A 14,660-nucleotide genomic window follows, 5' to 3' on the forward strand; every position below is an offset into this window, starting at 1 on the left:
TGGAAATCTAAAGAGACATTATGAAACCAAACTAGGACTGAAACGATTCCTTGACTAACTCGAGTATCTCGATTTTTAAAATTCCTTGAGGGAGATAATCTGCTTTGTTAAATCATGGTTTACCATTGAGCGCAATGTATTCTGCTCTGATAGGTATTAGTGTTGCGCAATTCTCTCACTTCCGCCAATGAGCTGTTGACCAGAGCTGATGCATGGACACTTAGGGACGTTAGCCGCTTTGGATGAAGAAGGCAAGGGGAAAGACTTGCCACCAAGAAAGAGGGTGAAAGTCTAGTGCAATATCTGTAAAAGCCAGTGTTTACTAATATGTCTCAATACATTTTTGGTTAATGTGACATGTTTTATTTCTCATCTGTTTTTGCACTTTAGAAAAAGAACAAGATTTTTTCAGATTTCAGACTTGAAACTAAAGGCGATGTTTGAATTTTATTGCATTTTACGCAATAAAATGCAATAAAATGTTATTTAAAAACAAATCTTAAGCTGCTACGGCAAAACAGAACTTTTATTCAGGATAATTGATAGACTACTCGAATTACTAAAATAATCGTTTACAACAGCCCTAAACCAAACATAAGAGTTTCAACCAAAGCTTTCTGCCTGGGTCTGACTAAGACAAGGCGAATAACTGAACTGAGGGGACAATATGAGCGAGCTACACGGCTGATAACACAGTCTCTTACAGCACAACAGCGAGCGTACAAGTGTTCACTGCGAGTACAGTAGATTTTAGGAAATTGCAAAAAGCCTTTCACTGACTGAGAAATAATGAAAGAGTGCATGGAAGCTGTGGCAGAAACACTTTTAGATGGAAAAGAACAACAACTTGAGGGAAAGGTTAAGCAAATTGCCCTGTCTGTCACAAGCACAACAAGGAGAGCAGAATTATTATACCAAGAAGATGTACAAACCCAGCTCGACTGTGCCATTCAAAATGCGTTTAATGTTGATATTTATCGCACTTTTCTGTTCAGCGGATGATTTCATGGGCCTATGAATAACTTTCATCATAATCATCCTAAATATGTTAAATCATAATTCGTGATGATTCGAGTGGGCCCAGCCTGGAATGGCTTCAGAAATGCTATCGGAAACTGAATCTTTGTCATGTTTTCTAGTACAGGATGTAGAATGGCATTAGACAGGAAACCTGAATGCACATCACCTCAGTGATTCTTGTAAGCATAGCACCTATGATACTTAAAATACCAGTCTGCACATAAAGCACTGTCTTTTGACTATATTCAGTAAGGTTGTTTTGAAGCTTCTGCGCTGCAACTGCACACCAGCAGGATCCTTTTTCTGTTTCATTTACAATGAAATATGGAGGAAAAATCTTGGCTGAGAACAGATCTCAGCCTAAATCCAGAAATAGATTACAATGAGAGGACAGTGTTATATCAATGTAATAACAAGGGTGTAGCTGTAAAACAGGGCGCGATGCTGGTGTAGGGGTTAAACGCGCGACCACCTATAGAGGCTATAGTCCTCGAAGCGGCTGTCCCAGGTTTGAGTCCCGGACCCCGCGACCTTTGCCAAATGTCTCCCTCTCTCTTTGCCCCTCTTTCCTGTCTACCTACTATCAAAAATAAAGGCCTCTAGTGCCGAAAAAATATCTTACATAAAAAAATAAATTAAAAAAACATGTAAAACAAAACTGGCTTTAGGTTGAAAATTTAAAACCAAAATATAGAACATAATCTAACAGCTTTTATTTAAAGTCTAAAAGCAACTGTAAAACATACTATATCACTGTTAAGAAATCTGACGTTTATTACTATGGTTACACTATTCATACTTGACATTTATTTGTTCTTTTGATACACAGGTCTACAGACTCGATTAAATGAACATAGGAGCCATTCTGTTAAAAACAAGTCAGCAGTTTAATCTAACAAAGATGAATAGTACCCAATGAAATCTGCTTTTCTACTTTGTTGTGCACCCATAACAGTAGTACATCTTGATTTTTACACTTTTCTTCAGACACAAAAATCTGTCATGAACATAAGACAAGCAAAGAACATTTTATACACAAACTTCAAGTAACTATTGACCATACGCTCATGGATGCACAGTGAGTATGTAACATGGTATACAGTGTATATATATATTCTGACCCATGCCTATGGCATCAATTGCATAGAAATGTCTCATTCTTCAATGGGCTGCTCAGATTTGCTTCAGATGTTTGTCTCCTAACTTCAGCTTTTAATAAAGCAGCTATCACTTAAACTCAGATCGAGAAGGTCAGATCTTTGATCATCATTTATTTTTTTTGTCTGAATATATGGAATTGATTTATGCAGTTTGTCTGCAATAAGGTGCGGACCAAAACAACAGTACTGTTGTTTTGGTCCGCGTTTGGAGGAGGTAGTCTTGGTACAGCTCCAAATGAACTCCAGCAAGGTTTGTTTATGATGACGATGTGTGTCCAGACTTGGTCTGACACAGCCACCAGGTGTACGCTGGAAATTTGAACCAAATGCCTTCCAGCAGCCAGGTATGTGTTGCATGTTTTAGGGGATTGGTGGCCTAGTGGTTAGAGAGCAGGCCATTTGCATCCCAGAGAGGCCGCAAGTACCCTGATTTGAATCTCACAGCCTGCCACTCTGGGTCTCTGAGCAAGACCCTTACCCCCAGATTCCACATCCTCCGCTTCTGTATGTGTCTGTTCCGTTCCAGACCGCCTCTGTGAGTCCGTGAAAAGCAACGCCTACTACATCCTCTGTAACTCCTCTCGAGCTCCGCTCCAAGTTCCTTGGAGCCCGAAGAGAGCATGTGTGAGAGGTACGAGTTAGAAAATTTAAGCCTTTCAGAATAAAATATAAACATGTTGATCTATATAGACGTTTTCCGGGTACCACCAAAATATAGACCATAAAATAGCTAATGCAGTTAAGTTTAGCCATTGTTTATTTGGCATCGTAATGCAAATGTATTTGGAGAGGATTACCACGTTTCAAATTGAATGTTTAAATGACAAATCTGCATCCTTATGTGGTGCAGGGTCCTTATGTCGTTCCGGGTCTGTTGCCGTATTCTGATCGACCGGCAGTAACAAAAATTACACTGTGAACGGAATAAATGACAAAACTGAAGTGGTAAAAAAGGGGGCGCTAAAATTGAGGCAGTGAATGAAAACCGGAAACTATAAATTTGATGACCTTAATATATCTAACATTAATATTTACCTTGCTATCATTTTAATGACCTCCAAATTCACAGATTCTAATTTTCACAGAGACGGTATTAATAACAAGTTGGTTTTTATGACACTTCATTTTACCGTGTTCAGTATTTCACACCTTCAATTCATTTCAAGTACATTTTTGTAACTTTGACCCCTCATAGAACCGCTCTCATTAATTTGCAAAACAACGGAGTTGCTCCAATGGTCAGACGTGAACGGAACAGAGCAAGCACGGAGAATGTGGAATCTGGGGGTTAGCCCCTGAATGGTCCCCTTGCGCTGCACAATGGCAGCCCACTGCTCCCTAATGGATGGGTTAAATGCAGAGGATGATTTCTCCATTGTGAGATCAATAAAGTCTAAATCAGTATTATTATGATTATTTGATGCCCTGGGGTAAACAAACTGATAAACAAAAGAAGGCTTGTGTCCCTACACAGCCATGGCACTCCCCCTGTTGGAGGAGCCGCTTAGTGTCAGGGTACATTATCTACATATGAACGTCCCGAGGAGTTGAGTTCTGGAGGAAAAAAAAAAAAAGTGCCTCATGAGAGCCTGGCCCTTTACCAGGGAGTTCAGGCACAGCAAAGAAAGAAACAGAAGTGTGACCGTTTAACATTATTTCCAGTTGTGAAAAACCACCCAACATTCATAGCTTGAAAACTAAAGATGCCCGACTCATCCCTTATATTAAACAGATAACGACTTAGAATTCACTCTCTGGAAAACAAAATATCTACTGTCTCTGTTTAGCTATTTTATTGTAAATAGTGATTTTACTGGATAAAATGTACCCTTACAACAAACCATCTTCTGCATTCAGTGCACATGACACAGAGACACAATAGTAGGGGTTAGTCTACAGCAGGAGTGTCAAACTCCAGTCCACCAGGGCTGGTATCCTGCAACCTTTTGATGTCTCCCAAGTCAAACACACCTGAATCAAGGGACTGAATCACCTCATCATGCACTCGAGTTCTACAGAGTCCTGCTAAAGACCTATTGATGCGATTCAGGTGTGTTGAAATATGTAAAGGTTGCAGGATGCTGACTCTAGAGGACTGGAGTTTGGCTCCTGTGTTCTACAGCTAATGTACTCAAAGTAGGACTACTTGTGTTTTCATCAACATCTGTTCTTCAGTGGGCTTTATTTGTATTCCGTACAGCTGCAGATAATTCCCTGAACTATATCTTGAGAAGCCCACACAGTTTCCAGATGATCATGAGACATGAAGGAGGGTCCTAAATAGAACCTAGATAAACTGGAATGTCCTGATTTGATTTTTCTGTATCAACCGTATATGCAACCAGCAGCTAAAAAAGCTACCCATTGACAACCATGACTGCAAAAAATGATCGGAAAAATTGGTTCAGAACCCACTAACCTCAACATGACTGCACATGAAACATGATCCAAGATCCGTTTTTAATAGCACCTTAAACAAAGAAGAGTACCATAGCAACTGAATGAGCAAGCATTAAAAAGCAGCACGATTCAGTTCTGCCCAAAACAAGTCCTCCGCCATTAAACGGCAGTTCTGGTCGTTGCATATTAAACCGCTATACGTCATCTTCAAGACCGCTGTGCTGCCATATCACATGACAGAGGCGAAAGCAGCAAAATACGCTATTTGATTGACAAACGCACGGATAAACACTCAGTATATAGTAGAAATAGATTCATAGTAGTTTAAGTTCTGAAGACGATCACTATCCTGGTCTGTTTGTTTCAGCTTCTCATTAGCATCCACCATGGCTTCTGGATCATCATTCAGACTTTAACACAATCATTAAAGGCTGAACTCCCTGCAGGAGATGAGCTTCCTCTGTCAAAGCCTTTTTCCTTAAATAAAAAGTCTGTTTGACACGATGAACATGCTTCAGAAGCTGCTGTTTGTTTGTGTAGTGTTCTTCCTAAAAACGGGATATTTTGGTAAAATCCTGCAGGGGAAATTTAGATGTATTTTATCCTGTTTGTTTTATAATAGTGTTGCTGTTGAGAGGAAAAAGCAGCCCTGGGATTTAATTTTATACTTGTTTACACTTTTCTAAAATCTTTCCTACTGCCCTGGGCAAGCTAAGGACACTTTATCATATTATTATTATTTTTTGGACTCTATAAAGAACAGAAATATATTGGAAGAGAATTATTATTTTTTCCAAATAACAATACGAGACTCAAATAATCAAATTCTCCATAATTTGTAGCAGAAGTTAATGCCATTGTCTTTTTTTTTTTTTAAGAGAATCTTATACCATCCCACAACTACAGTAGACTGGTGTACAATTTAATTTGTTCAGCTTGGACCATAACAATACAGCTAGCACCAGATGCCATAATTATATACTTCAACTCCTCTAAGAATATAAATGTTTTTCTGTGAGTTTGAACTTAAATCTGCATGCAACCAGAGCCAGTTCTTAGCTGCGTATCAGAATGATTTTATAGACCAGTGCAGGACTTTCCCTTCTGCAGAGGCTCCGGGTTCAGCTCAACCAGCATAGTGTCGTTATGGGATGTAGAAGGCCATCTTATGTTTCTGTCCTGCCTTGTAGAGCAGCCATGTGTGGGGGGGCAGACTGAGTAATCTCTCTGTTCCTTTATGTGTTGTGGAGGTTTGGTCAAGGGGATGGTGGACATGCTGTTCACACCAGACCCAAACTGTGTGTCTTGTTGGCTTTATAGCTACACGTGAATGGGAAGAGAACATGTTGTACGGTTACAGGCATGTGAAAACAAAAGTCAGGATTAATTTAGATATGAAATCTTTTTTTAATACCACAAATTGATCACAGCTTCTTGAGGTCAAAGGTGATTTCAGCATGTGTTGCTCAATTATTTTTAAGATTTATTCACCAAAGCTACAGTGATAACATTAATGCAAGTTGTAAATGGAATTCCTAACTAATATTTTTTGTTATTGTTACACCAACATGAAGTGTGTTAGTAATGCATGTTCACATCCTCCTTTTCTTCAACATGTCTCTCTTCTTTCACCTTGTTTCTAAAATGGCCTCTGTCTTAGTGTTCAACCTGCTGGTAATTTGAGCCTGGTAGTCATAGCCACAGAAGTAAATAAGGAAGTAAAGGAGATGGAAGGTTGTAGAGGGAAAGAAGATAAACAGATGCTGTTCTGCTTTTTATGGTATTTACCTCCTTAACCCCTTCTCTCTTCTGTATTTGAAAAATGAACTTCCTTTTCAGTAAGATGTCAAAATGATGGCTAATTATCTCTTCTTCTTCAGATACTCAGCATGCAGTGCTTTTATATTGGTCTGGCTCAGCTATATATTCCATACACACAGTGACCGAATGCGTGGCACTCAAATAATTAACATTTATAGCAGTCCAAGCAGTTCTTTATTGCATATCATGATACATTTATGATATATTGTGCAGCCCTGCATGGAATATTCCAGCTACTAAAATGTGACTTACATTTGCCAAGGTTACTGTTTGAATAAAAAGGCATAACAACATGTACACAGAGACCTTATTTGGGTGAGCCTATACATCTTCAGGGTTTTCTTGCATCATAAATAAGTTTGGAAAAATTGAATTTTCATTACTGCCTTTTGTTCTTCCATGTTGCGAACCATCTGCTTGATATGTAAATCACAGTGCTTCCAGTCGGCAGATTTATTGACGCCTGAATGTGTGTACGCGTAATTAGCCCAGTATATGCAAAGTTTCATAAATGGCTTGTGAGCCTGCGAACATTTCTGCAGCCAAATCTTGTCATGGTTGCGTTGCTGCTGGAACATGATAGCAGTCCTCTTGGTATCCATGGGAGCACCACAGAAATGCCATGCATCCTTGTGCTGGTCATCCAGATGGCTCCCTCTCTCTGTCTCTTTGTGAACCTTGTTGTGAAAGACTGGCATTGCATTGTGGTGATTGTGATCAGACTTGTTTGTCAGCTATCATTTCCAAGTGCTTGGCCAGGGGACTGGCCGTTTTGTACGGCTCAGCCTGTCAAACAACAGTAATCCAGTTTTTTGCTAAAGCTCTGTATCTGTCTGAACACAGCAGCAGAGGGTGAGAGGAGTTTGGGTCAGTGTTTCAGCAGCATACAGTCACATTACCAGAGGGCCAAGTTATTATTCATTTCTCCTGGTGTCTGGGAAGAAAGGGCCTCCTGCTGGTTCTCGTTGTTACTGCAGCAGAGTTATGGAAGTTCAGGTATTTTTTTCTGTTCTTTGAACAGCTCATTTTCCCTCTGTGTTTTGTTGTATGAATGAATACATTTCCTATCATAAGAATGGCCAGTTGTCATTTAAACATGGAAAGAGAACAGCTTTTTTTGCATCATGAAGCTTTTATTGTGAGCATGAGTCAATGAATGCTTTTCTTCTTGAGTTACTGAGAGAGGGGTTTCCTGCATAGAGGAAGCCGTGAGTAACGGGGCCATGAGAACTTTTATTGTAGCATTTGGGGGACCTGTTGTGTAGCAGGGTGCTTGTATATCTGAACAGCCCCAGTTCTTTGAATCAGTACAGAATGAATCCTCTTTGATGGGTCATGACAGTTTTGTTTGTAGGCTTCAATCAACAGTTAGAAAAGGCGTTATAACTTAATGTAATTTTGTAGTTAATATCTTTTTTTATATGCAGTGGTTGGTTTCCTTCCAGCACACAGTTGAGTTTTTAATAAATGTGATAATTGATTTAAAAGCCAATTTCTCATCTTTGTAGCTTTACATTGTGAGTCAGTCAGAAGCTGAAATACTCACCATGTATAACAAATGTTTTAAACTTTTATGGTTTTATTAGCAAGCAAAAAAATAAATAAGAATTACTTTAAGATAATAACTATACATATACATATTAACACATATTAACTTTAGCTCATCATTCTCTGTGTAAGTTTAAATGTTGAGGGGAAATTAATGTTGTTGCCTTTATCCGTAGGTTTCAGCCCATATGTTTAACTTGTTTGAGCCACAAATTAATTAACTTTTTTTTCCTTTGTTTGTTTCGGCGATTATGGGTAGCTACTATAAACCAGCTAAAAACTAAAAATGCTCACTTTTTCTGTTTGAAGAAATGTATAAGTGACACATACAGATGACACTGAATACACAGCGGTGAGAAAGTTTTCCCACCTTAAGATTTCTTCTGTTTTTGCATGTTTTTCACACGTAAAAGTTTCAGATCAACAAACAATTGTAACTATCAATCAAAGATAACACAAGTAAAAGAATGGGTTTATTGTGAGGGGGAAAAGTATAGATAAATAGACAGACTTTGTCATTTACATACACAAAAACTACACAAAATGAATGAAATGTTGTCACATTAGCTCTTATGAAATGAAATTTTAATGAACCTGAGACCTACGGCCAGGAGTAACTGTAAATCTGCAAATCAAGTTAACCAAAACACAAATAGAATGAACATAAAAGCACAAGAAAAATGTGCAAAACTTTTGCTCCACAGTAAATTTCCAACATAAATAGTATTGCACTTTTGTATTTTGCACAAGAAGAACAGAAAACAGAGTGAAGGTCAAACCTACGTGGTCCTGTGTGAAATGTTATTGCTCCTCCGTTGTAAAATAAATTAGCTGTAGTGTGTCACATTAATGGGAAGTGGAGTTCAACTTCTTTAGCCACACGCAGGCCTGATTACTTCCACAACTGCTCTCTTGGTTAAATAGGACCTTCCTGTCAAAGACCAAGACCGAAAGATACTCAAAATTCAGACATTGTGCTGCAATTCAAAAGACATTCAAGAACAAATAACAAAGTAATTAAGATGTGTCTGTCTGAAAAGGCCAATAAAGCCTATAAGCCTATATGACTCCCACGAACCACAGTTGGTCATTATCCACAAATGGCAAAAACATGGAACAGTGGTGAAACTTCACAGGAGTGGCCGGCCAACCGGCTAAAATTACCACAAGAGCTTAACAACTCATCCAAGAGGTCACAAAAGACCCCAGAACAGCATTCACAGAACTACAGGCCTCGGTTAAGGTCAGTGGTCTGTCTTCACCGTAAGAAAGGAGACTGGGCAACAATGGCCGACATGGCAGAGTTCCAAGACAAAAGCCACTGCTGAGCAAAAGGAACATAAACGCTTGTCTCAGTTTAGACAGAAGACATCTTGATGATCCCCAAGACTTTTGGGAAAATACTTTGTAGAATGAGGCAAAAGCTGAGATGTTTGGAAAGTGTGTTTAACATTATGTCTGGCGTACAACTAACACAGCGCTTCAGAAAAGGAACATCAGACTGACAGTAAAATATGCTGGTGGTAGTGTGATGGCCTGGGACCTCAGGACCTGAAAGACCTGCTGTGGTAAATGGAACCATGAACTCTGTCTACCAAAACATCCTGAGAGAAAAGATCCAGCTGCCTGTTTGTGACCTTAAGCTGAAGGTTCTGCACCGGGACAATGATCCGAACCACACCAGCAAGTTCACCTCTGAATGGATGAAGAAGATATAAATGAATACTTGGAATGGCCTAGTCAAAGTTCTGGCTTAAATCTGATGGAGGTGCTGTTTGGGCTGCAATTAATGATTATTTTGCTCGTCAATTAATCTGTTGACTATTTTTCAGATTAATTGATAGCAAAAGGTGCTTAATAGGAGATTTTTTTACAGAATCTAAACCAGGTAAAGCAATGCCACTAGAGGGGTTCTGGATAAAGCATATTTATAGACAAAGAAGATTTTTCATCTTAAATGCAAAATACATATTTTTTGTACAGTTCTGTCTTAATTACTGCTCTGATTGGGTTGGTGTTAATGCAGATGGCGTGCTTTAGAGTCTGTATACTACAGTTATTGATTAATCAAATACTTAATTAAAAAAATTATGCTCCAGATCTCTCCAATGTGGATGAGTGAGTGGGCCAGAATTCCTCCAAAGCGATGTAAAAACTCATAGCAAGTTCATAATCGCTTGATTTCAGCTGCTACCACTAAAGGTTGCCCAACCAATTATTAGGAAGGGTGTGTAGATTTTCTTTTTCTCTTCTTCATTAACCGCTTCATTTAAACACTGCATTCCTTGCTTACTTGGTTATAATTATCTGATAATACATTTTTTTTTATTAGATGTGACATAAGTACAAGGAAACCAGAAGGCGGCAAACTTTTTTCTCTCTAACTGGTTCCAAACCTACTCAAGCTAGTGAATACTGAAGGTCTGTAATCATTTTAAACATAGGTCCTCAACATGTCAGTCATCCACCTGTTGGAGAGGTGGATGACTGGTTAAAATTTGTTTTAACAATTTTTAACAACAAATATATTTTTATGAAGCATTAGCTTGTTTGCTTGTTAATTATGTTGAACCTAGTAGCATTTTCTTATAAATATATAGATTAAAATTGTAAAGGATATTTAGGCCTTATTTTGAAAGTACAACATAGCCTTTTTTAGGACTGGTTTAGTTTCATCAGTAATGAGGGACCTACTTCTCCAGTAATCTACTCAATTAATTCGATATGAAAGCCCTAATCGCTGAAGGTGTGATTGCTGTCCATTGCAGCACTGGGGTGGAACTTGTTTGTTTTAAACTTGGCATTGAGAATATTGAACCTTAGTCATGTTATTTTGAAGAGTATCTAATACATTAACTTTTAGCTATCATAACCATGTAGCTTCAGAGACTTTGAGGACTCAGATTCTCAGCTGAAAATCCAGATCTAATCAGCATGAGCTATAAAAATGTTTAGCATTTCATCCTAAATAGGCCATGATATTTAAAGTTGGCTGTCCAAAACACAACTAGGTGTATTGCTGGGGTTGTGGTAGGAATTAGAAGCTCCTGATACCAGTCAATAAAAATGAGCCCAGAGCCAATCCCTGAGAATGGATGCTTCCAAAAATACAATTTCATCTGCATATTTTGATGCCTAACCACGTTAACAATATGGTGTTATGTTTAAAACACAATAAATGACTACAGGACTCCTGCTGCTCCAGAATACACCTTACATTTCTAAATCACCAAGTTCAAGCTCCATTCATCTGTAATGAACACCATCTCACTGAGCTTTCTGCTCTATGTCCTCAGGTCCCCGATGACCGTGAGCCGTGGGCTGCGGCTCAACGGCACCCCCCTTCTGGAGTGGTATCTTCCTATAGTTTGGACGGTGTGATTCCTCTTGTCCTTGTCCTCTCCCCCATCCCATCCTGTCCCTCCTCCCCCCCTCCCCTTCCTCCCCCTTACCCCCCCACTTCCACGCGTCGCTGTGCTGGACGTCATGAGCATAGTAATCACTCTGGGAGTCACCACACCTGAAACGTCTTACTCTGATATGGCTGCTGGATCAGAGTAAGTCAAAACCAGCCAACTGTTGTCTCTTTACTGTCTGTTTTTATTTTTTTTATTATTATTACATACTAGTAATGGCTGTATGAACAATAAATGTGTTAAATGTTTTTGGCCTTTCTAATGTTTACTGCTACAATCAGAGCAGAGACGTCGTGTGTGAGAGAGCAATTGCTCTAAAAACGTCTTTTACTGTTACTTTAAAATCAAACAAATGACTACAGTTGACATTTTAAACAGTTTTAAGCATTTTATTCATGCTCAGTTTCTCTCTTGGCTTAAATGACACGTCTCAACATGTCTTTTAAAGGCTGGCTTCCTTTTTAAATAGTTTCCTACATGTCTGTGCTACCCTCTGATTGACACTGAAAACAGCTACATTTCATGCTTCCTTAGTCAGTGCTAAGGAAGTCAGAGTGCTATTGCTAGCATAGTTCAGTATGACTGGCTTGTGGTGCTGTAATGTTTGAGGGCAGTCAAAACCTTTTGTCTTTTGAATTGGCCAGGGAGGTAAAAATACACATCAAAAAGAAAAATCATGCAGGATTCAAAGTTGCAGAGTTCAGATTTTAATTGTTTTATATATTTTTTTAAAACGATTCTTCTTACATTTCTGACCACAAATGGACATAGATTCCCCGACCTCAACTACCAGAGATACCACTGCTAATCAGAAGGGTTGGAGACAAAAGTCCATCCGTCTTCACACACACACACACACACACACACACACACACACACACACACACACACAATTAACTGCATAAAATCCAGAGAAAAAACAAACATTATATATCTGAACTATAAACAACCCCAGTTCAAAACTGAACCCAGTCCAAGTCATCACCCCTCCCTCCAGTCTTTGTTTCTTCCCAGTGAGGCTGGAGGCTGATTAAATACACCCGTTCCTTGTCAGCAATGCTCATTGGCCCGTTTCCATGGCAACGCATAGGGATGGCTACAGAATTTGGTACTTTTATAGGTACTGACCGAATTCCGTCGGTACTCTTCACGTAAAATCAAACAGGGTTCTCGCATGTTTCAGGTGCTGTGTCATCACCGTGGTGCTCCCGTGCCATGTCAAATCACTTTTGCAAAGTTTGCATGTTACGCATTTTTTTGTTTTGTGAAGCGAAGGATTATAGTTGAACCGTTTTCTCTACGTCATTTGTAGAATTGACTTAATTTCCTTTGAAAATACCTCCTCCTCTGTGTGAATATATATATTCAATTCAATTCAATTAAAAAATACTTTATTAATCCCAAAAGGGAAATTAAATGTTGTAGTTCATTATGAAGGTTTCTTCAAAGAGCCGTTGTAGATGCTGATGGCTGTGGGCAGGAAGGATCTCCTGTAGCGCTCCGTCTTACAGCAGATCTGAAGAAGCCTCTGACTGAAGACACTCTGTTGTTGTAGGACAGTCTCATGAAGAGGATGCTCAGGGTTCTCCATAATGTTCTTCATTTTATGAAGAATCCGTCTTTCCACAATGATTTCCAGAGGAGTCCCCAGAACAGAGCCAGCCTTCTTTATCAGCTTGTTGAGCTTTTTTAAGTCCCTGGCTCTGATGCTGCTTCCCCAGCAGATGATGGCAGAAGAGATCACACTTTCCACAACAGACTTATAGAAGATATGCAGCATCTTGCTGCAAACACCAAAGGACCTAAGGTTCCTCAAGAAGTACAGTCTGCTCTGTCCCTTGTAGATGGCTTCACAGTTGCATCTCCAGTCCAGTCTGTTGTCTATGTGAACACCAAGGTATTTATACTCCTCCACCACCTTCACTTCTTCTCCCATGATAGAAATAGTTTTTGACTTATTTGTGTTTCATCTCCTTTGTTTTAGTCACGTTCAAGATGAGATGATTGTTTCCACACCATGCCACAAAGTGGTCCACCACCTTCCTGTACTCATCTTCTTGTCCATCTCTGATCCACCCCACAACTGCAGAATCATCTAAGTATTTCTGCAGGTGACAAGAGTCTGTCTTGTACTGGAAGTCTGAGGTGTACAGAGTGAAGAGGAATGGTGAGAGTACAGTCCCCTGTGGTGCTCCTGTGCTGCTGACTACCTGGTTAGACTCACAACCCTTAAGTCTCACAAACTGTGGTCCGTTTGTCAGGTAGTCTTTGATCCAGGAGATTGTTGAGGCCTCCACCTGAGTCTTCTGGAGTTTCTGACAAAGCAAATCAGGTTGGATTGTATTAAATGCAATGGAGACATCAAAGATAATGATCCTCACAGTGCTGCTGGCTTTGTCCAGATGACAGTGGGTTTGTTGAAGCAGGTGTATGATGGCATCTTCAACTCCAACTCCACAGCGATGAGCAAACTGAAGGGGGTCCTGATAGTTTACTGTTTGCTTACTCAGGTGGGCCAATAGGAGTCTCTCTAGGACCTTCATGATGTGGGATGTCAGGGCAACAGGTCTATAGTCATTGAGGACTGATGGGCGAGTTTTCTTTGGTACCGGAACAAGACAGGAGGTCTTCCACAACACCGGAACCTTCTTCTGGGCCAGGCTAAGGTTGAAGAGGTGCTGCAGAATCCCACAGAGCTGCTCTGCACAGGCCTTCAGGACTCTAGGGCTGACATGATCTGGACCTGCAGCTTTATTCCAATTCAGTCTCTCCAGTTGCATCTTCTCTTGACTTCTTGAGACACACAGGTGGAAGGAGGAAGCAAAGGAAGCATCAGCATCTTCTGATATGGTTGAAGCCAAACATGTAGAAGCAGAAGGGTCCATGGCTGAGGTGGAAGATAAAACATTTGAGGTGTTACTGGACAGCTGTGGGTCCTGTGGGTCAAAGGAGGGTGGAATTTCTGTTTGGCTGTGAGCAGGAGAGGAGAATACAAAGCTTGTTTCTGAACTGAACCTATTGAAGAATGTGTTCAGTTTATTGGCTCTGTCCAGATCTTCATCGGTCCGATCATCCCTCTGCCTGAAGCCCGTGATCTTCTTCATCCCTGTCCACACATCTCTGATATTGTTTTGCTGGAGCTTGCTCTCCAGCTTCTTCTTGTACACCTCCTTGCTGTCTCTTATCTTGACTTTAAGTTGCTTCTGTAAACTCCTCAATAATTCTCTGTCTCCCTCTCTGAAGGCTCTTTTTTTCTTGTTAAGCAGGTCCTTCAGGTCACTGGTGATCCAGGGTA

General features: G+C 39.9%; 1 protein-coding gene across 3 annotated transcripts in view; it reads left to right on the forward strand.

Moving 5' to 3' along the window:
* Positions 1-14,660, forward strand: part of setd5 (SET domain containing 5) — a 67,227-nt gene that overhangs the window by 22,591 nt on the left and 29,976 nt on the right. For all 3 annotated transcript variants that reach the window (XM_047347631.1, XM_047347632.1, XM_047347634.1), the window contains exon 2: positions 11,246-11,506. In XM_047347631.1, coding sequence (XP_047203587.1) covers positions 11,436-11,506 — 71 coding nt within the window. In that variant the 5' untranslated portion in view covers positions 11,246-11,435. The remainder of the gene's footprint in view (positions 1-11,245; positions 11,507-14,660) is intronic.

The sequence above is a fragment of the Girardinichthys multiradiatus genome, chromosome 20 (genome assembly GCF_021462225.1).
Source record: "Girardinichthys multiradiatus isolate DD_20200921_A chromosome 20, DD_fGirMul_XY1, whole genome shotgun sequence".
NCBI lineage: Eukaryota > Metazoa > Chordata > Actinopteri > Cyprinodontiformes > Goodeidae > Girardinichthys > Girardinichthys multiradiatus.